The sequence below is a fragment of the Caretta caretta genome, chromosome 2, assembly GCF_965140235.1.
Source record: "Caretta caretta isolate rCarCar2 chromosome 2, rCarCar1.hap1, whole genome shotgun sequence".
NCBI lineage: Eukaryota > Metazoa > Chordata > Testudines > Cheloniidae > Caretta > Caretta caretta.
Genome location: NC_134207.1, coordinates 250,918,030 through 250,941,587, shown reverse-complemented (window position 1 = coordinate 250,941,587; position 23,558 = coordinate 250,918,030). Strand labels below are relative to the sequence as shown.

At 44.1% G+C, this 23,558-nt stretch overlaps 1 protein-coding gene across 1 annotated transcript in view; it reads left to right on the top strand.

Moving 5' to 3' along the window:
• The window catches only part of UBE3C (ubiquitin protein ligase E3C), a 173,717-nt gene that overhangs the window by 28,677 nt on the left and 121,482 nt on the right, over positions 1-23,558 (top strand). The window contains exons 5-9 of the mRNA XM_048837621.2: positions 3,932-4,047; positions 10,001-10,158; positions 14,808-14,961; positions 15,456-15,673; positions 16,020-16,174. Of these exons, the coding sequence (XP_048693578.1) occupies positions 3,932-4,047; positions 10,001-10,158; positions 14,808-14,961; positions 15,456-15,673; positions 16,020-16,174 (801 nt within the window). The remainder of the gene's footprint in view (positions 1-3,931; positions 4,048-10,000; positions 10,159-14,807; positions 14,962-15,455; positions 15,674-16,019; positions 16,175-23,558) is intronic.

Below are 23,558 nucleotides of genomic sequence, written 5' to 3'. Positions count from 1 at the left end.
TCTTGGCAATAAGGGCACACTGTTGACTCATATCCAGGACAATGTATCCTTTCCACAGTACTCTTTCCTAGGCAGTCATTTCCCATTTTGTATGTGTGCAACTGATTGTTCCTTCCTAAGTTGAGTACTTTGCATTTGTCCTTATTGAATTTCATCCTATTTACTTCAGACCATTTCTCCAGTTTGTTCAGATCAGTCTGAATTTTAATCCTGTCCTCCAAAGCAGTTGCACCCCCTCCCAGCTTGGTATCATCTGCAAACTTTATAAGTGTACTCTCTGTGCCATTATCTAAATCATTGATGAAGCTATTGAACAGAACCAATCCCTGCTGGACCCCACTCGTTATGCCCTTCCAGCTTGACTGTGAACCACTGATAACTACTCTCTGGGAACGATTTTCCAACCAGTTATGCACCCACCTTATAGTAGCTTCATCTAGGTTGTGTTTCCCTAGTTTGTTTATGAGAAGGTCAGGCAAGACAGTATCAAAAGACTTACTAAAGTCAAGATACACCACGTCTACCGCTTCCCCCCTGGCCAGAAGGCTTATTACCCTGTCAAAGAAAGCTATCGGTTGGTTTAGCAAGATTTGTTTTTGACAAATCCATACTGACTGTTACCTATCACCATATTATTTTCTAGATGTTTGCAAATTGCTTGCTTAATTATTTGCTCCATTATCTTTCCGGGTACAGAAGTTAAGCTGACTGGTCTGTAATTCCATGGGTTGCCCTTCTTTCCCTTTTATAGATTGGCACTATATTTGCCCTTTTCTAGTCTTCTGGAATGTCTCCCGTTTTCCATGACTTTTCAAAGATAATTGCTAATCTAGATCATATAGTCTAACTTCCTATATATCACAGGCCCTTAAATTTCACTCAGGTACCCCTGTATTGAGCCTAATAATTCATGTTTGGCTAAAGCATGTCTTCCAGAAAGACATCCAGTCATGATTTGAAGATATCAAAAGATGGAGAATCCACCACTTCCTTTGCGAGTTTGTGCCATTTGTTAATTGCCCTCACTGTTAAAAATCTGCCTTATTTCTCTTTTGCCTTTGTCTAGCCTCAGTTTTCTGCCACTCGTTCTTGTTACGCCTTTTTTGCTCAATTAAAGAGCCCTTTATTACCCAGTATTTTCTCTCTGTGAAGGTACTAATGCAGTGTAATCAAGTCTGGGAGATATTTCCCATTGAAAGAATAACCTAATTACACTAACTTCAGAGGACATGAGTAATTAATAAAGACATCAAAGAAAATGCCTCAAACGTTAAAAGAATCCTAAAACTTTCAGTAAATCCAGGCCAAGGAAAGAAAACAAGAAGAGAATTTCTAATTGTTGAGCATACTATTTGTCCTTGATATGTACTCTTTTGTAGTCAGTTCTTTTTTGGGGTGGGGGGTATATATTATGAAGCTTCACACAAAATACTTTAAATTTGAGGAGTTAGGGAAAAATAATAAACTATTTGATGCATATTTTAAAATGTTCTGTTAAATATTTGAAAAACATGTAGAATTTTAAATGCTACACTGAAGATAATAGAGCAGTAAAGTGCTGTAAGCGTGCATAACCCACGTGTGGAACAAGATCCCCCCCACCTAGAAATTGTGATTGCCACATAAGAGGTTCATAAAGAGAACCTTTTAAATGTAGTTTACCTCACTGTAACTACAGGGTCAAATTAAGGCAACCTGGGGCATACCAGGCACACATAATAAGGGGCCTGCCATTGTCCTGTCTCTATTTGGAGTGGTGGTGGCAGGGCATCTCCCTCCCCTCTCAGAGAGGTGGGGTAGCATTATGGGGTCCTCTTCTCCCCCTCCCCACCGAGCAGCAGGAGTGGCGGCAGGGTTGGTGGGGGGAAGTACCTGTCTCAGCAGTTGAGAAGTTTTTGCTTGGATGGATGAGTCGGATTTGCTGCTGTCATAGATCCTAGCAAATGCCTCTCATGGCTGCTCACTAGGACTGCTGTGAAGGAAGTCCAAGCCTCTGCTGTTCTGGGTCGCCAGGATGTGTCAAGCTTCTAGAATCTTAGCAGTCTGCATCATTGGGCCCTTCCTTGCCCTCTTTGCCACGTTTCCTTGGCGCTGATTCTCCGTCTGTTCCCCTTCTTGCAAATGGAGTTTCTCCACCCATCTGCCTTTAGCTCCCAGGAGCAGCACTGACCCCTGAATTACCCCAATTACTTAAACACACCCCTCTGTGAGAATTCCTTCCCAAAGTTAAGAAGCTTCTGGTTCCAGTTTAACTCAAGCACATGCAGCATTGTGAAGCAGTTAACACACAAAGTCTAACATGTTTATGCCCCATTTATTTAATCACAGAAAGCCCAGGAGAGTATATATCATACCAAAAATAAACATCTTAAACTTCAGTGTCCCTCACTCGTTCAGCCCTGTGCTGTGAGTCTTGGGAGAACCATCTGGGCAATGGTGAAGCCAGGTTTTACACCTGGGGAGGTGGCAGGGGGGGAAGAGGGATGGGTCATTGCTGGTGGGGTGAAGAGCAAGCCTACCTCCACGCTCACCTGGCAGCAGCGGCTTCTATCCTTCAGGGCTGGGCCCAGCTCTTCACTCCACGTGTTGCAGCCTGGCACATGGGGTTGTGGAGTAGCGCATCATGACGGAGCGGTGGCCAGGCCAAATTTGAGTGAGTGACGTGCACCATGTCACAACATTAGGAGTGGGGAGCCAGGCCCAGCCTTGTGCAACAGGAAACACTGCTGCTGTTTGAGTGCAGGGCGGGCTCACTCTTCTGCCCTGTGTGAAAATTCGTGTCATACAGGTACTTTTGTCAGTTGCATAAATATGCTTGAAAAGGTGTCACATGTACATCAGTTAGTTCTGCCACTGCGTTTGGGTCCAGGAAGGCAGGCGGGGAGTCCCCAGCCTCATAAGGTGTTGCATGCTCGGTTGCTTCTCCCTCATGGACTGGAGAAAATGGCCCATGAGCACAACAGCTTCTGTTCTTTTTAGAGCCTTCAGTCACCTGTGTCAGGTGACACTCTTGCCAGCTTCCCCATTTGAGCACAAAATCCTGCCTGGTGACTTTGCTATCAAGGTGACTTGCCTCCTGCTAATCCAGTTTTTCTGGGCAGGGATCTGTCTTTTGTCTAGAATGTATAGATTTCCAATGATGGGGTACTTAGAATCAGCTACTCTCTTTTTGTTTTTTCCACCATCTTTGGAATCTCAACCCACCATGGAGAAACAGACCATAGAGAAGTCAAAAGGCTGCACATTCAGAGTGGAGTTTGCAGACACATAGGGATCATAATCTCACACAGAATTCATAAATTGTACAGACATATTCCTAAATGGTCACAGCTGCACTCTTCTCTTTTCTCACAGTCAGTCTTCTGCAGCCATGGTGGCAGGGACTCCTTGAATAGTGGATCTCAGATGTATAGGAAAGCTTATAGATTATTGCATCAGGCTGTCTGCCGACTCAATTATAATTATAATCATTTCTCATATTCAAGCTTTTCTTTGCAGCATGAGGGCTAAAAACTACTTTTTAAATGAAAGTTTAGCTTTTGACATACTAACATAATCACATGACTCCAGTAGCTGGAGACCCAGGCTTAGGTTTATTGTGCCAGTGGCTTAATCAAATCCTGATTAGAGAAATTTTTTATTGATTAATGACTTGTCACATTCTCATTAGATAATTCACAGTGCTAAACTATATCTCGTTTTATAACTTACTGTAAAATGGTATGAATAGCATTTTTTCATAGCATTTTATGTAGGCCAAAATATGATATACTCACTCATACCTTTCTCCATGAATTGGCTGTAATGGGACTTCTGGTAGAGTAAAGTGCTTTTTCAAAATGAGTGAGGAAATCATTATCGACCCATAATGAATAACAGCATTCATTTTTACAGGGTTTTTGATCAAATCTGTGCATTTTGCTTTTCCCAGATATGGATGTGTCAGAACTTAATTAAACAAAGTTCTCAGTTCGTTAAGCAGTTGGATGGTCCTGACAGACTTACTTGCTTATTCCAAATAAAAAGACTGTTGGGCCTATGTTGCAGGTAAATCACTTTCTTTCTCCCAACTAATATCTAAATGGCGTTCAGAAAACATGTATTGATATCACCAGATAAAATATAGGAATTAAATGTGATGGTTTGTTTAGTAGAGAGGGTTTTTTGTTGTTTTTTATTTTATTTTTTTAATTCATGTTAGATATACAGGCTCCAATAAAGGAAAATCTTTCCTATTCAGGACAGGAATTACACGTGCTTATTTTCCATTGACTTCAAAATTAAGCATGTGCTTGAGGGCTGTCCTCAATAGTGATGGATTTAAGCATGTGCTGAAGTATTTTCCTGAATTGGGACCATTAGCAATAATTGTCCAAATCAGAACATTCCCTCAGAACTAGTGACTGTTTGGGAAGAGCTGTATGAATCATAACTGTATCCCCAGCTGGTCACAAAGTGCCTTGTACTAAGATGTTTGTTGCTGTTCTATGGCTAATATGGTTGTTCAAAATACTGTTTGCTCCCACTTTTATTTTCAATTTGAGGCATGATGTGCCTGCATGTCACTGAGTTCAGCAATGTGATAATTGCAGATAGTGATGCTGAGAGTACTTTCATAGGGCCACGGGAAGCAAAGTCTACTGGGACAGAGATAAATAGCTGACCTGGATCTGGTAGAAGTAGCCCACTCTCCTCTTTGGAACCAAAAAGATTATTCTTCACGTTGAGATGATAACAGTAGCCAGCTCCCTTCTCCAGAGCTAAAAGGTCTTGTGAAGAGGATACTGTTTCCTTGGAGTGCCGAGCCAACAGTGGAACTTGCCACGTGAATATGTTTTGTCCTATGGTCTCAGTTCAGTTAATACTAGGGGCATTTGTAGACAATGAATGCCTAGTGCACTTGGATTTGATACATTTTTGCATTCTTCTGGTAACTGTATACATACCATATACATAGTGAATTATGACATCAAAACTCTGTAAACTAAAATATAGGGTACATGGGAACCCAGTTGTTGTTAAGACCTTTTCATTTCATGATATCACTGCACTAGAAGTGAAGTTCCACTGTAACTGGAATCGCAATTTACAGTTTTAAAATTTGAAATAATTTGGAATATTCTTTCTACTTTAGAAATTAAGTTTTACTATATCAGAGTTCACTGTATATTTTACTGTATCAGATATTTGTATTAAAGAGAACTAAAATGTTGTTGCAATATGCGTTTTATATCTGTTACGGTTTAAATCTCTTTTACAAAAGGGTTAAGTGCAATGGAACCAAAAAGGTTTTTGATACTAATGTATATTTTCAGATAACATCTATATTTACATATCAGATGGTTTCAGTTCTATCAATTCTCATGGACTCAATATTTGTGTATATTTCTCATACTTTAATGTGTCCCTTGGTAATGTAAAGTCTACCATGGAAATAGAATTTAAAGTGTACATTGTACTTTAGATTAGAAAGTAATAGGCTTATTTAAAACGGTTTATTTCCGTGTGAGAAAATTGCTCAGTGGCACAGTTATGTATCAGTTTTTAATATTGACTCAGTAGGACGTTAGCTTAAAAAAAACCAAAACCACAGGATAAATTCATGTGAATTGGTGCACCAAGATAAGTAATTATAAAGAAAAAATAAAAGCTGATGTGGTCTGCATACATTTTCCCACTGTATTTCGTAGAACAGGGGTGGGCAAACTTTTTGGCCTGAGGACCACATCTGGGAATAGAAATTGTATGGCAGGCGATGAATATTCACAAAATTGGGGTTGGGGTGCGGGAGGGGGTGAGGGCTCTGGTTGGAGGTGCAGGATGGGTTTGGCCAGAAATGAGGAGTTCAGGGTGTGGGAGGGGGCACCAGGCTGGGGTGGGGTGAGGGCTCCGGCTGGGGGTGCAGGCTCTGGAATGGGGCTGGGGATGAGGAGTTTGGGGTATAGGAGGGTGCTCTGGGCTGGGACCGAGGGGTTTGGAGGGCAGGAGTGGGATCAGGGCTAGGGCAGGGGGTTAGGGCGCAGGGGGAGGCTCAGGGGTACAGGCTCTGGGTGGCACTTACCTCAAGCGGCTCCCAGAAGAAGTGGCATGTCCCTTCTCTGGCTCCTATGCGGAGGCAAGGCCAGGCGGCTCTGTGCACTCTGCTGTCTGCAGGCACCGCCCTTGCAGCTCCCATTGGCTGCAGTTCCCAGCCAGTGGGAACTGCAGGGGTGGTGCTTGGGGTGGGAGCAGCCGTGCAGAGCCCCCTGGCTGCCTCTGCGCGTAGGAGCCAGAGGGGGGCCATGCCGCTGTTCCAGGAGCCGTGTGGAGTGGCCCCTGACCGTGCTCCCCGGCTGGAGCTCCGGAGCTGGGCAAGCCCCAGACCCCACTCCCCAGCAGCAGCTCGAGGGCCGGATTAAAACAGCTGGAAAGCCGTAGCCAGCTCGCGGGCCATATCCAGCCCACGGGCTGTAGTTTGCCCACCCCGTCGTAGAATTATAGAACTGTAGGACTGGAAGGGATCTTAAGAGATCTTCTAGTCCAGTCCCTGCACTCAAAGCAGGGCTAAGTATCATCTAGACCATTTCCTGGTAGTTGTTTGTCTAACTGGAGAGGTAGATATGCTGGAGGGTAGGGGTAGGATACAGAGGGACCTAGACAAATTAGAGGATTGGGCCAAAAGAAATCTGATGAGGTTCAACAAGGACAAGTGCAGAGTACTGCACTTAGGACGGAAGAATCCTATGCACCGCTACAGACTAGGGACCGAACGGCTAGGCAGTAGTTCTGCAGAAAAGGACCTAAGGGTTACAGTGGACGAGAAGCTGGATATGAGTCCACAGTGTGCCGTTGTTGCCAAGAAGGCCAATGGCATTTTGGGATATATAAGTAGGGGCATTGCCAGCAGATCGAGGGATGTGATCGTTCCCCTCTATTCGACATTGGTGAGACTTCGTCTGGAGTACTGTGTCCAGTTTTGGGCCCCACACTACAAGGAGGATGTGGAAAAATTGGAAAACGTCCGGCGGAGAGCAACAAAAATGATTAGGGGACTGGAACACATGACTTATGAGGAGAGGCTGAGGGAACTGGGATTGTTTAGTCTGCGGAAGAGAAGAATGAGGGCGGGATTTGATAGCTGCTTTCAACTACCTGAAAGGGGGTTCTGAAGAGGATGGATCTAGACTGTTCTGAGTGGTAGCAAATGACAGAACAAGGAGTAATGGTCTCAAGTTGCAGTGGGGGAGGTTTAGGTTAGATATTAGGAATAACTTTTTCACTAGGAGGGTGGTGAAGTACTGGAATGGGTTACCTAGGGAGGTGGTGGAATCTCCTTCCTTAGAAGTTTTTAAGGTCAGGCTTGACAAAGCCCTGGCTGGGATGATTTAGTTGGGGATTGGTCCTGCTTTGAGCAGGGGGTTGGACTAGATGACCTCCTGAGTTCCCTTCCAACCCTGATATTCTATGATTCTATGATTCTAACCTGTTCTTAAAAACCTCCAGTGACTGAGATTCCACAACATCCCTAGGTAGTTTGTTCCAGTGCCTAACTACTGTTAGACATTAGGAAAAAGTTCCTAACTGTAACCTAAAGCTCCCTTGTGGAAATTTAAGCCCATTACTATTTCTCCTTAGCCACTAAGAACAGGACAACAACATAGCACTCTCTTCTTTATAACAACCTTTTACATACTTGAAGACTGTTATGTTCCCCTTCAGTTTTCTCTTCTCCAGAAAAAACAAACCCAGTTTTTTCAATCCTCCCTCATAGCTCATGTTTTCTAGACCTTTAATCATTTTTGTTGCTCTCCTCTGTACTTTCTCCAATTTGTCTACATCTTTCTTGAAATGTGGTGCCCAGAACTGGACACAATACTCCAGTTGAGGTCTAATCAGCACAGAGTAGAGCAGAAGAATTATTTTTTGTGTCTTGCTTACAATGCTCCTGCTAATACATCCCAGAATGGTGTTAGCTTTTTTGAAACAGTGTTAAATTTAGTTTGTGATCCGCTACGACCCGCAGATCCCTTTCCGCAGTACTCCTTTGTAGGCAGTCATTTCTTATTTTGTATATGTGCAACTGATTGTTCTTAAGTGGAGTACTCTGCGTTTGGCCTTATTGAATTTCGTCCTGTTTACTTCAGACCATTTCTCCAGTTTGTCCAGATCATTTTGCATTTTAATCCTATCCTCCAAAGTACTTGCAACCTCTCCTAGCTTGGTATTGTCCATAAACTTTGTAAGTGTAGCCTCTATGCCATTATCTAAGTCATTGATCAAGATTTTGAACAGAACCAGACCCAGAACTGATCCCTGTGGGACCTCACTTGATATGCCCTACCCAGTTTGACTGTGAACCATTGATAACTACTCTCTGGGAAGGGTTTTCCAACCAGTTATGCATCATTGGTATAGTAGTTCCATCTAGGTTGTATTTCCCCAGTTTGTTTATGAGACGGTCATGAGAGACAGTATCAAAAGCCTTACTAAAGTCAGTTCTACCGCTTCCCCCTATCCACAAGTCTTGTTACTCTGTCAGAGCTATTAGGTTGGTTTGATCTGTTTTGTTCTTGATTCAAAGTGACACAGTCAATTAAAATCATCCTTTTTTTTCTGGACATTTTTTAACTAGTGTGTTTACAAATGACACCTAAAATTACTATAAATTAAAGAGATTAGTGGAAATGTTTTCTCTGTTTTTTATTTTTTTTACTTTGTGCATTTGTCAGAATTTTGTGTATTCTTAATGTCATTGATTCTACTGTATAGTCTATCATTTTCTTTCTGTTCGAATTGGCTTTTTACACAACAAAAGAGGGATAGGCAAATGCAAAATTATAGAAATTAACAGGGGATCTTTGGGGCAGGGATAGTAACAGAAACTACTTTTAATGCTTTTTTTAATGGCTAGATTTCAAGTTGGCAGTGACCCTATTTAAATTGTTGATTTTTTTCACTATAATATAGGTGTATGTATGTAATATAAACTACATAATACAAACTAGACTATTTGGACCTTAGGCTTCATTATTGTTCTGCAGCGTGAAACTCCATTTTGCCCGTGGTAGAACTTAAAAGCTGATCCAACCAGGTTTCTAAGGTTCTATTTCCTTGATTTTGGGACTGTCCTTTTAACCTTTCCCTTCTTAATTTTCCTAGCCCGTATGCACCCCCAACCCATCATGGTGCCATATATTTATTCTCCCCCATTTCTGTAATGGCAGGTATTTGATGAATAGTTTAGCAAAGAAGTATAGAGAGTAGAATGTCTAGCACTTTGTTCTGTAGCTGAGGATAGAGCTTTTGTCACACATCTGACTGTCTTCAGCTGCCTCTCCAGAATCCCACATAGCTTAGTCCTGGCAGACCTGGCTTCATTTTCTGTGTTCATGTCATACCTGTTGGCAGATAGATACTCTGGACTCTCTTCTGAGGAGTCTCATAATGATTGTGTCTATCTAATGAATGCTGCAGGCCACTAAACTTTGCAAGTCATTGAGGCCAAGAATTTAGGAAAGAGGGATTGGATATTTGTATGGAAAAGAAAAACATCGAGATTTTTTTATGGTTAATACTAAAAAAAAAGACTTCAGGAAAGAACAGAAAACCTTATGCTTCAGGGTTTAAACCAAGCTGTATTGGGAATTAGCATGACATGTTTGTGTGCAACAAGTTTATCCCACAGCTGCTTGTTGCATGGTTCCTGCTGCTTGTTGCATGGTTCCTTGTGCCTTCCCCTGAAGCATCTGGTGCTGGCCGCTGCCAAAGACAGGATATTTTACTAGATGGACCGTGAGTTTGATCTGGTTTGGTAATTCCTATGTTCCAGGGTTGTTGAAGCACTTGTCTTGTAAAGATAGTTGAACTCCTGAGGATGTTTAGAATCCATTATGAATAAGATTATTTTTAAGGAAGATGTGAAAATCTTCGTAGCTCAATTTTTAAAAAGTATGCATAAATCTTAACTTAAATGGGAAAAACCTCTCCTGTTAAGTAATTGTGAATTTTATTTTATTTACAGGTTACTGCAAAACTGCAACGATGACAGTCTGAATGTTGCACTTCCTATGAGAATGCTTGAGGTATTTTCATCTGAGAATACGTATTTACCTGTTTTACAAGATGCCAACTATGTGGCATCATTATTTGAACAAATTTTGCACTACATGGTTCAAAAAGGTCAGTAGCAGGAATATTAGAAGTTGTGGAAAAAACACAAACTTTGAACAAATGTGTAACTGCTGAAGGCCATGTTACTGAAACACATTGTATTTTGACAACAGACATTATGGTTAACATTAAGTAGTTCTGACACTGACCCATAGTTTTAATGAACATGTTTAATGAACAGAAAGGTACAGCTCAATACTTGATTTCTTTGGAATCGTGTTTCTAAACTATATGTTTTACTAGGTTGTTAGTGCAATGTGTTTTACTATTTAGTTTGTTATATGCTAATATTATATAGTGAATGTGCTTCTTTCATCTGTCTGCTGTTTTACATGTGAGCAAATAACCTCCCCCCAAGACCCAAACTGCAGTTCTACTCTGAAAAATAACTTTTTAAAAATGTTACCTTCTTGTGCAACAGATGATCTCCCTTTATCTGCTAGATGGTGTTAAAAAGTGTTTGTTAATTTTTAATCCTGTTAGCACCATAGTAACCAACACAGCAGAGAGATAGTGAGCTATGTTCTATTTCCTTTGTTCCATCATCAATAGAGTTGTTTGCGAAGTTCCAGGCAGTTACATCTGTGCAAACCTGTTGAAAGCAAATGGATTGCATAGGTGTTACTGAGGGTGTAATTTGGCTTGTGGAACTTTTATTACTTGTGGGATGTGCAAGAAGGAAAGAAGGCAGTTTGGCTTTCTGATCCTGGGTTGAGTTTGCCAGACTCATATCAAAGGGAATGGAAAAACTTTTTCTTATTAACTAATCATGTTTGACCTGACAGCCATTTATAGGAAAAAACTACAGAACTCCAGGATGTCATTTCTACAGTCACTTCTTGGAATAGATCCATATTTTAAAGGACAAAATCCTGCTGTTATGCTGGTCCTGTTGATTTAGATGGAACTGCTACAGTCAGAAATTACTTTTTACCAGAGCATAATACAGTGTGAGTGAGATTGCAATACGTTAATTGGCTTGCCTAGAAACTATTACACATTTTCATAGTATGCTATTAAGAACACCATAATTTGTATCTTTGTTTAGCTCTTGTATAAAGTATTTTTGAAGGTGTCACCTCCATATAGTGATGTTAGCTTGTCATTACTACATAACATCCAGTTTTCAAAATTGATGTACGAGAATTTAAATCTGGATAGGTTAAAAATCTAAGTCCATAAAATTCAGCTGTCTGTCTGATCATAGTACAAAAAGCAAAAAATAGTAAGACTGCATGATAATGGCAGTTGTGCTGTCCTTTTAATCATACATGATACCTGAGTTATTGTACAAAACACTTTTGTGATCTTTGTTTATATCATTAATTTAAACTGTTTTGTACACAATCCATCTAGCCTGTGCTTCTGATAACTATTACCTTAGCTCCTACATCTCCTGTACTTTCCATTTGTTATTTCCACCACTTGTTACATCTTATCATATAGCCCCTACCCAAAAGAGCTTAACAGTTGTTTGATATGTTGTCCAGTGCCTAGCACAAGGGCCTCTGATTTTTCATTGAAGCCTCTAGGCAGTACTGTAATACAAGTTGTTAATAATAACTTAAGTGAGTTAAGGCAAGTGGGATTTGGTCCAGGGGACACAAGAGCTGCTTAATGAAATGAAATTGCACCATAAAAAGGAGAACAAAACAGTTTTCAGGGTTTGGCAAGTGATAAACAATATATTCACATTTAAAGATGAAGTTCAAAGGGTTGAAAACACACAGAGAAATAATTTTTAAATATTTATTTTTAATAATTCATAGCTTTTGGAAAGACCTGTGAAAGACTCACTGCTTATCGGTGAATGTGCTTATGTATTATGCGGGGGAGGGATAGCTCAGTGGTTTGAGCATTGGCCTGCTAAACCCAAGGTTGTGAGTTCTATACTTGAGGGGCCATTTGGGATCTGGGGCAAAAATTGGGGATTGATCTTGGTTTGAGCAGGGGGTTGGACTAGATGACCTCCTTGCGTGTATTGATTTAAATACTGGCTTTGGAGTAGAGTACAGAGGAAACTTTTTTTTTGCACAGTTCCTCTGGAGTAGGGGTATAGTGTATCATATATACGTAAAGTATATCAGCCTTTTAGGCCTTGTCTTCACTAGGAAAAATGTATCTTTAACTCATGTTAGCACGTATTAGCTAATGTGTTAAAATACTAATATAGACAAGGCAAGGTGTAGTTCTTCAAGTACTTGTCCATATATATTCTAGTACTGACAAGGCAGCTGTAGCTCTAATGTCTATGACTGTTGGTGTGCATGTGTCTTGCACACCTGAGTTTGGATTCCTTTGGCCAACAGTCTTCCTTGGGGCCGTGCCTGTGCCCTGACTGTCCTTGTGCTGCCCAGCTGAGAGGAAAAAGGCAGGGGACCCTCCATTCCTTTGCCAATATGAAATCCATGAGTTATGGAACTTCATAATAATAGGGAAAGAGGGTGGATCATGGCATATATATGGATAACACATTTCTAAGAGCAACAGTAACTGTAAGATAAAGTAACCATTAATTTTAACATGCAAGTTGGTAAGAGTAAAATTTAGAGAGACCCTAGGTTTTACCTCAATCAAGTCATAGACGTTAGAGCTACAGCTGCCTTGTCAGTACTAGAATCTCAATACGTGTTAATATGCATTAGCTAGTGTGTTTAAAAATGCACCTTTTCCCTAGGGTACACATGGCCTTATAGTAAGAAAAAGTGTTTGTGGCAATATAAAGGCACTGTAACTTATAAAAATAAGAAACTGATATCTCGAACTTTCAAACTCAAATAATTTTTACTGCTGAAATACCCCTTAATTAGCCCTAGTATTAATAAATTGTAGGTATGTATGAAATCTAGATAACCTAGAGGCCATTTATCACACAAAGGCCATTTAAAAGTAGTAATATCAATTTAACTGAAATGTCAGCTACAGGGCAAGTTCAGTGCACATCCATATTTACAAGTGTGCACTTGAGAAGAAGTGCTTCATTTGAGAAATACAGTTAAAACACACACTATTTTAACAATACCCTCTTTCTTAAAGTTAAACAAATGTTTTATAGTCTCCAGCAAGTGAGCTTCAAATATACATTTCCAGTTTTTGGCAACAGTGAATGTTCTTTCCAGGAAATGGGTGCAACAAAGGATTCTTCATAAGAGTACTATGTTTACTGCACTTCACTTTCAGCTATTACGATGTGGTGCTGTGCTTGCAGAGCAAGTTTAAACTCTCTCACGTGTGGTTTTAAGAGGCAGTGTGAAGGGTGGAAAAGTTAGTTCAACTTTTCAATGCCTTAGAAACCTTCCAAATATGCTTTTGTGATGTGTCTTATTGTCATGGACTGATTTTCACTGACTAGAGCAGGTAATTTGAATAGGATGGTTTTTATTACTGATGATAAAAGCATATGGGAACTGTAATATCTCTAGAAAATGTGTGAATCTACCTTAGTTTTCACATGCTCCCCACCAGGGGTGGGCAAACTTTTTGGCCCGAGGGCCACATTGGGGTTGCAAAATGGTATGGAGGGCTGGGTAGGGTAGGCTGTGCCTCCCCAAACAGCCTGGCCCTGCCCCTCCCACATCCAGCCCCCTGACTGCCCCCCTCAGAACTCCTGACCTATCCAACCCCCCCCTGCTCCTTGTCCCCTGACTGCCCCCCTCCCGGGATTGATCCACCCCTAACTCCCCCCCCCCCCGCTCCCTGTCCCCTGATTGCCCCATCCGCGCTCCCGTGCCTATCCACCCCCTACCCCCCGCCACTCTGACTCCCCGGGACCCCACCCCCTATCCTCCCCCCACCCTTACCCTGTCACTTAGAGTGGCAGGCCAGACAGGCTTATTTGAAAGCTTGGGAGGTGGGCGGGAACAAGCTGTGTGGCAGCGTGGCTGTGGGGGAGGGGCTGGGGGCAAGCCTCTCCGGCTGGGAGGTCAGGGGCTGGACAGGACGGTCCTGCGAGCCGTAGTTCTCTACACTTCAAGTTCATTGAGCAAGAATGTGAATTAAGGATAGGATGGAATCATGAAATAGTCTTTGCATCTTATTGAGCTAAATGCTGTTCAGGTTACCTCCCACCCACATCTCTGTGGTGTAGTCAATGGAACATCATGTTGTTATGCAAGAAATCCACAATTTAGGAGCAATTTTCAATCCAGACTGGTGGAGGTCAGAAGTATTTGTAGAATTGTGATACTCCTCCAACAGCAGGTATGTGTGTTGGATGTCATATGATACTCTGGAAGGTTTTGGATCTAGTGAGAGCCATTGATGGTGTCCAAAACGCCAAAAAACCAACCATCAGAAATGTGACAGGTGGATGAGTTCAGAGAAATAGGAGATTTAGTATACTGTGTCTAGGTGGCAACTGCTTTAAAGAGCCAGTTCAGCAGGGGAAGGTTATTTTTGAAAGTCAGGCTAATTCTGTATACATTTATCTGTCTCTGCAGTTTACAAAATAAACTGCATTTCCAAAAAAACTGTTGATAACCTGTCCAATTTCTTTTGTGAATATAGCTTTTTGCCTTTTTGCTGCATTTTTCCAGTTTATCTATTAATTGTTTAAATCAGACTTTATGCTATGAATTGTAAAGCGCTCCTAATTATAAATTGCAGTTTTCTTTACAACTCAAGAAATAAATGGTTGCATATATTTTTATTTGTTTCAGGATACTACAGGTCGCTTTATTTGTTAATTAACAACAAGCTTCCATCGAGTATTGAATATTCTGATGTCTCTCGAGTTCCTATTGCAAAAATACTGCTAGAGAATGTTCTGAAACCATTGCACTTTACATATAGCTCCTGTCCAGAGGGTGCAAGGTAATCAAAGGAGATCTTTCAATATTTGTCTATCAACTCATTATTATCTTAAATACATAGGGTACATGCAGTTTTTAGTTAAGTTTTTATATGTGCTGTTGAGTGCACAGTATTACAGAAAAAACGAGTTTTATTATGTGATAGTGCAATAATATACTGAGGTAGGTTTTCTGAAATTCTTTACAGCTCTTCAGTTAAATGTAATTGTTCATAATCTTGAAATGGTTTCAGAATAGTTTTATGTGGGTGTATTAGGCTTTAAAGAAAAATACAAATAGAATAATATTGAGAAGGGCCGATTAAATTAATTATTTGAGTAATCTGACAAGCTCAATATAGTGGCATAGAATTAAGGAATGCAGCTATACATAGTTTCCTTGATAGATAAAATAATGTGTTCAGACTCGCAAGTTGATGATCAATCACTTCATGGATGTGCTGGTGAAAAGTTGTGTTTTCATTTTCTGTAAAGAACCTTTTTTCCCCCCTTTCAGGCAACAGATTTTTGCTGCCTTCACAGAGGAGTTTCTGGCAGCACCTTTTACAGATCAGATATTCCATTTCATCATTCCAGCGCTTGCAGATGTGCAAACACTTTTCCCTTATGAACTCTTCCTGAATGCACTATTAACAGAAAGCAGGCGTTCAAGAAAAAGTGATAGAGCTCCATGGCTGTTTTACTTTGTTTTAACTGTTGGTGAAACATATTTGGGTATGAAAAATATATAATCTATTCAGTTAAAATGAATTTTTGTGTACTGTATAATATAGTTCTTTGAATTGTCATGTTACGTATCACCATAGTATATTTTAGTATTCTTCATGGTCTGAAAAAGAAATCAAAAATGATAGACCGTTTAAAATATGAAGATCATTAGATGTATTCTTCTTGCAGCCCATTCCAAGATTCATATAATTCTTTGCAATATAGGGCATACTTTAATTGTAAGCTTTTGAGCATGTTGTTTATTGATAAGGGATTCTTGTTGAACACTGTTATATTCAGCCATAGTACAGTATGATCTGCTTACTTTGTTTTATTTGTTTATTTGCTGTAGGATCCCTTTCAGAGGAAGGGCTACTTGTGTATTTAAGGGTACTCCAAACATTTCTTTCTCAGTTACCTGTGTCTGCTACTAGTGCACATTGTCAAGATGCAACCAGTGATTCTGAAGATGACGATGAAGAAATCAGTAAGATGATGACCATACCTGTAAGTATTAAAGGGTTCCGCTGAATAAAATCTTATTATAGCAACACCATAGTTAAAATTGAGGAAGGCACTTTCATTGTATTCCCCTCATTTAATTTACCGCTGATGCAGTGAAACCCCGTCCTTGTTCCTCCCCCCTCCCTTCTGCCCGTGGCAATCAGCTGGCTTGCGACATTCAGGGTGCAGAAGGATGGGGGGAGGAGCGAGGACTCGGCACACAGCCTCCCCCCTCCCTCCCCTGCTTCCTGCCTGTGGCAGTTAGCTGCTTTGCGGCGTTCAGGATGCAGGGGAGGGAAGCACGCTGAGTTCTTGCTTTTCCCCCCTCCCTCCCTCCCTCCTGAATGCTGCAAGCCAGCTGATTGTCGCAGGCAGGAGGCGGGGGGATGAGGGGGAAGGCGCTGATCCACAGGGTCTGCCAGTGGGTGGGAGCCGCTGTGGGGTGGGGAGGGGCGGCATGGGGGGCGGCCAACTGTGGACAAAGCAGGCAGCCAAATGACATTATAGCGAAGCATTGCACAACTTTAAATGGAGCATGTTCTGTAATTGATCAGGGACATAAGCTTGAAACAATGTTAAGCGAGAGGACATTAAGTGGGGAGTTACTGTATTTGTACAGCGCATAGTACAGTGAGGTCCTGGTCCATGACTTGGGCTTCTAGGCACTACAAAAATACAAATAATAATAACCAAGAATTCTTAAAAGTACAGGAGCAGCAACACCATCATAAGACACAAATTTATATTAAAAAGTTTGTTGCTTCATAAAACATTATCTGATTAAAAATAAAAGGAAGCCTTTAATCTTGTTTTTACAGGGGAAGGGATGGGAAGTGAATGTTGGATTCCACAGAGAAATACTTATAGAAACTGCTTACGAAAGGGTCTCAAAATAGCTTTCCACATGAAATTTTGTGAAGATCAACACACTTTTTTTTAACTTAATATACTTTCAGATTTTGCCATTTCCAAGCAAAATAAAATTCTTGAAAAAAGTGACCCATTAAAATTAATTTGGGTAGGAATACAGTATGAGATTTAGAATGATTTACTTTGATAGAAAAAGAAATGTCAGTTGACTTTCTAGTTTAATTTTGTATTTTAAAGGGGACCTTGTAGGGCTTGTATCTGATAACACCGAGTTGTCAAGGAACACAGCCATCAAATCTTCCCACTTGAAAATATTATATTCTTCCCTTGGAGAAATTTATATATTCTTCGAGTGCTTGCTCATGTGTATTTCATTTTAGGTGTGTGTGCACCCATGTGCACAGTTGTCGGAGATTTCTGCCTTAGCAGTATCCGTAGAGCCGACTGTGGTGCGCCCTGGAGTGGCGCTCCCATGCAGTGGTATGTCAGGTGCCGCTGGCCCTACGCCCTTTCAGTTCCTTCCTACCGTCTGTGACGGTTGGTTGGAGCGCCTTGTTTTGCTTCTCAAGAGCAGCAGTGGTTATCCATTGACTAGTTCAGTTGTTGTTGTACATAGTGTCAAAGATAGTTGATAGCGTTGGTTAGTCAGTAGAGCCCCAGTTTGAACTTTGTCCCGAGCGGGGCATGCCCCGCTCCCCCGGCTTCAAGTTGTGCACGTCATGCAGCAGGCCAAGGCTGATCAGCGATCCTCATGATAACTCTCTTAAGTGCCTGGGAGAAGGCCATACAAAAGAGAGGTGCTGCATCTGTAAGAACTTCGCCCACGGACCCAGAAGGAGCGGGAAATCTGCTTGAGGATGTTATTGATGGAGGCTGCTCTTCGCCCGGTGTTGCAGCCCTCCACTATGGCACCTACACCTGACACTTCAGCCTTGGGATGCAGCGTACCATCGGCACTGGACTTGGCCCTGCACCATTCCGTTTCCCCTGCGCCGAAGAAGAGGCTGAGGAAAAGAACCTCCTCGGCATGGAAGGAGCGGGGGCCTCGGGCAAAGGACCTGTGTCAGGCCATGTGCCCGCTGTGGGGCTTCATGTGGGTACCGCGGAGGTCAGACGTGCCAGGGACCCGTCTCCCACCCCGGGCAGCAGCAGGGGTTCCTAGCCAGTGATGGGGCCTTCAGTGCCTGAAGCAGTCCCGGCGGCTAAGGAGCAAGACCAGCAGGCTCCTCAGGTGTCACACCAGGTGACCGATACGGCTCTGCTCGCGACACCGAAGGGGAAAGCCAGCAGGGTGCTGCAGCATAGACTGGTGGAACACCTCAGATCACAGGATCGCAGGCGCACGTCCCCATTGCTGCAACCTCAGGACCTGGCACCGCAGCCTAGCTCGCTGGCCAGACGACCTAGATTTTCATCGAGTTCCTCTCTTACTAGACGAGGGACTCCGGACTCGTGGCACCATTCTCTGTACCGCTGACCATCTGGCCATAGGTCACTTACACGCCAAACAGCCTCTCCCAGAAAGTCTCATTGTTGTCCGTCTCTGTCCTGGAGGGCTCATTTGGGATCTCAGACTGTGATTTTTAGCCCGTCACTGAGACGGGGCAACTCCCCTCCAACACGGGGGACCAAGGCGGCACGGGCTGCAGTGCCGACGCAGCAGGAGCCGTGGCCCTGCCATTGGCCATATTGGAACCCTTGGAGGGTGCTGGTGATGCTGATCCAGTACTCCCAGCCCTCCCTGGTTGCATCGGACAAACCAGCCAAGGTACTGCTGGTGCTGCAATCGGAACATGGCACTGCGGTTGAAGCAGAGCCCGCACACTGTACCCCGACACCGAGGGAGCCCTCCCTCAACAAGGGAGGGAATGACACCATCCCTCAGGCAATACAGTTGTCCTCCTCATCCCCAGATGAGGCGGTGGCCGGACCCTCCCACACCAGCAGTCCCCTGGATGACTTTAAGGAGCACCAGATCCTCCTTAAACGGGTGGCTGAAAATCTTTGCTTGCAGATTGACCTCTTCAATGTCATCTCAGCCACCACACCAGCAAAAATTGCATTGGCTGTCCACCCAGCGTTACTCAAAATAGCCAAATCGGTGTTGCAAGTCCCCTTATCTATTCCGCTGACCGAATAAAGAAAACAGAAAAGAAATACTATGTCCCTGCAAAGGGCTTCAAGTATCTGTATACTCATCCCCCTGTGGTATCATTGGTTGTGTCCGCGGTGAACGAAAGGCCACACCAGCGGAACGCTGAAAAATAAGGAGGCCAAAAGACTTGACGTATACGGCAGGAAAGTTCATTTGACAGCCAGCTTACGGTTTCAGGTCTCTAACCACCAGGCCCTGCTAGGACCTTATAAATTTAACCTGTGGGACTCCCTGAACAAGTGCCCAAGAGTTTGCCATGTTGGTGAGCGAAGTCACGGTGGTGGCCCGGGAGTCCTCCACATGGCCTGGGACGTGATGGACTTGGCTGCCAGGGTGGTCGCATTGGAAGTGGCCATGAGACGCAGCTCCTGGTTGCAGGCTTCTGGACTGTCCCAGGAGATGCAGACCACAATCCAGGACCTGCCATTCGAGGGTTCGGGGCTCTTTTCTGAGCTAACTGACTCTAGGCTCCATGGGCTCAAGGACTCAGGCTCACCCTCCGATCCCTGGGCTTGCACACCACTCAGCAATCCAGGAAGACGTTCCATCCTCTGTGTCCTCCTCCTCTGATGCAGTCTAGGTCCCGGGGGGCTTCCGGGTCTGACTCCTACAGGAGAAAGGAAAAGGACAAAGGATCTAAGAGATGCTACCTGTCCTCTTCCCGCCCGGCTGCCCAACCTGACCCCTCCCAGAAGTCAGGGAAGCCAGAAGCAGTCATTTTGAGGGTGCACTCGAGGACGGCACCCCGGCCAATGTACTGGATACAACGCTCCCTTTCCTCAACCGCTTCCGCCCCTTCCGGTCGGCCTGGTCCTTTGGAACGGCTGGGTGCTAGATATGGTTTCTTTGGGCTACACCCTGCAGTTTATAGACAACTATCTCTCCAAGTCCCCTTCCCTGTCCCTCTTCAGCAACTCTTCTTACGATCAACTCCTCATTCAGGAGGTCGAAAACGTCCTGTACCTGGGGGCAGTGGAAAAGATCCCTCGGAACCTGGAAGGCAGAGGATTCTACTCCCTCTACTTCCTGATTCTGAAGGCAAAAGGAGGCCTCAGACCCATCCTAGACCTGCATCGCCTCAGCAAGTCTTTCAAGAAATTGAAGTTTCGCATGATCTCCATGGCCTCCATCATCCCATCCCTGGATCTGGGAGACTGGTTTGCTGCCGTCAATTTTAAAGGACACACATTTCCATCTTCCCAGGGCACCGATGCTTCCTCCACTTCATACTGGGACGGTGCCATTTCCAGTTCGTGGTGATGCCCTTTGGTCTCTTGTTAGCCCCGAGGATATTCACAAAGTGTATAGTGCCAGTGAATCTGAGCCGTCAGGAAGTCCAAATATACCCATACCTCGACGACTGGTTGATAAGGGGCCTGTCTCCAGCTCAGGTGTGGAGACATCTCGACCTGGTATGTTCCACCTGTTGTGACCCTGTGTTGATGATAAACAAGAAAAAGTCAACCTTAACACAGTACAATGCATATAATTCATTGGAGTGGTCCTCGACTCCACTCAGACCAGGGTCTTCCTCCCCGACACTCCGTTCCAGGCCATGGTGGACCTCATTGCGGGCCTATGGGCCCACCCGCTCACCACTGCCCAAAGATGCCTGAGGCTGTTGGGCCCGTGGCAGCGTGTACTTACGTGTTCAGACACGCATGACTCCACTTCAGACCTCTTCAGGCGTGGCTATCATTGGTCTGTGTTCCAACCGGCACAGCATGCACCGGGTGGTCTGGATCCCGGACAGCGTACTGTTCCTCATATTTTGGCAGAATCCCACGTCGGTGTTGGAAGGAGTTCCCTTTGTGATCCCGGCCTTGTATTGTCTAGCCACCTGGGCGCTCTCAGCACTCACGGTCGTTGGTTCAGTTGTGATCGTTCCCTGCATGTCAATATCAGGGAGCTCAGGGCAGTACAACTAACCTGCCAAGCCTTTCTATCTCATATACAAGACAGGGTGGTCTAGGAGTTGACTGACAACACGGCTACAGTCTTCTGTATCAACATGCAGGGCGGAGCCAGGCCATCTGCCCTCTGCCAGGAAGCCCTCTGGCTCTGAGATTTCTGTCTGCAGCACGACATCCATCTTGTAGCTGCTCACCTTAATCATAGAATATCAGGGTTGGAAGGGACCTCAGGAGGTCATCTAGTCCAGCAACCCCCTGCTCACAGCAGGACCAATCCCCAATTTTTGCCCCAGATCCCTAAATGGCCCCCTCAAGGATTGAACTCACAACCCTGGGTTTAGCAGGCCAATGCTCAAACCACTGAGCTATCCCTCCCAGGGACCGAGAACACTTTGGCAGATTCCCTTAGCAGGATGTTCTCGTCTCGCCATGAGTGATCCCTTCATCCAGAGGTGGTCAGTTCCATCTTCCGCAGGTGGGGAACTCCCCGGCAGAACAGGAAATGCCATGTCCTCTGCACGATTGGGGTCATGGACAGAGGATCCCTATCAGATGCCTTTCTGCCCTCGTGGTCGGGGGCGCTGATGTACGCCTTCCCTCTGGTGCTGTTGCTATCCAGGGTCCTCAAGAAGATTAAATAGGACAGAGTGAAGGTCATCCTCACACTGCTGGCATGGCCACGCCAACACTGGTTCAGCACTCTGATGGACCTCTCTGTGATGACCCTATTCCAGTTACCACTCAGGTCGGACCTGTTTTCCCATAACCACAGCAGTCTTATGCACTCCAACCTGAGGGTGTTACATCTGACGTCTTGGCTGCTGCATGGCTAAACGCACAGGAGCAGCAGTGCTTGGCTGAGGTTCAATGCGTTCTGTTGGGAAGAAGGAAGCCGTCCACCAGAGTGACCTATCTGGCCAAGTGGAAACGGTTCGCCTGCTAGATTGCGAACAAGAATGTTGTTCCTGAGTGAGCTTCGCTGCAGCTTATTCTGGACTACCTCCTGCACCTCAAGCTCCAGGGCTTGTCCTTCTCATCAATCAAGGTCCATCTAGCGGCCATCTCAGCCTTCCACCTGCTGTTCGAAGGCAGGTCGGTGTTTGCTCAGGCTAGTACAGCCAGATTCCTTAAGGGCCTGGAGCGCCTCTACCCGCATGTCAGGGACCCCGTCCCTCTGTGGGACTTGAATCTGGTACTGTCACAGCTCGTGGGTCCTCTCTTTGAGCCACTGGCTTCCTGCTCCCTCCTTCTTCTCTCCTAGAAGGTCACATTCCTGCTCTCGGTGATGTCAGCCCGCTGGGTATCTGAGATTCAGGTGCTCACCTCGGAACCACCATACACTGTCTTCTACAAGGATAAGGTTAAGCTAAGGCCATACCTGGCTTTTCTTCCCAAGGTAGTTTCTGTTTCATTCGAGCCAGGACATTTACCTACCAGTCTTCTTTCCAAAGCTACATAGGTCGGAGGAGGAGCGTCAGGCTACATGCTCTGGGCATCAGAAGGGCTCTGGCCTTCTACATTGGCAGGACCAAGGTGTTCTGTAAGTCGACGCAATTATTCGTTGCTGTGGTCGACAGAATGAAAGGTCGCCCTGTACCCACTCAAAGAATTTCTTCTTGGATCACTGCCTGCATTCGCTTCCGCTATGACCGAGCGAAGGTGCCACCTCTGGTGATTGTCACCGCCCACTCTGTTAGGTCGCATATGCCTATCAAGGACATCCGTAGAGTGGCCACCTGGTCATCTGTCAACACTTTTTTGTCCCACTATGCACTGACCCAGCAGGCCTGGGACGATACTGTTTTTGGTAGGGCAGTACTACAGGCCGCTAAGCTGTGAATTCTGAGCCCACCTCCATGGATACTGCTTGTGAGTCACCTAAAATGGAATCGACATGAGCAAGCACTCAAAGAAGAAAAAACTGTTACCTGTCTTTTCGTAACTGTTGTTCTTTGAGATGTGTTGCTCATGTCCATTCCATTTTCTGTACTCCTACCCCTCTGTTGGAGTTGCTGACAAGAAGGAACTGAGAGGGCACAGGGCCGGTGGCGCCTGATGTGCCGCCTCATGGGAGCGCCACTTCAAGGGGCACCACAGCCGGCCCTATGGATGCCGCTAAGGCAGAAATCTCCGACAACTGTGCACGTGAGTGTGCACATACCTGAAATGGAATGGACATGAGCAACGCATCTCGAAGAACAACAGTTACGAAAAGGTAGGTAACTGTTTTTTCTGCCACAAATGTCTACTGTACGTATTTATTGTAGGGCTGTCAAGCGATTAAAAAAAATAATCGTGATTAATCGTGCAACTAATCATGCTGTTAAACAATAATAAAATACCATTTATTTAAATATTTTTGCACGTTTTCTACCTTGTCAAATATATTGATTTCAGTTACAACACAGAATACAAAGCATACAGTGCTCACTTTATATATTTTGTTGTT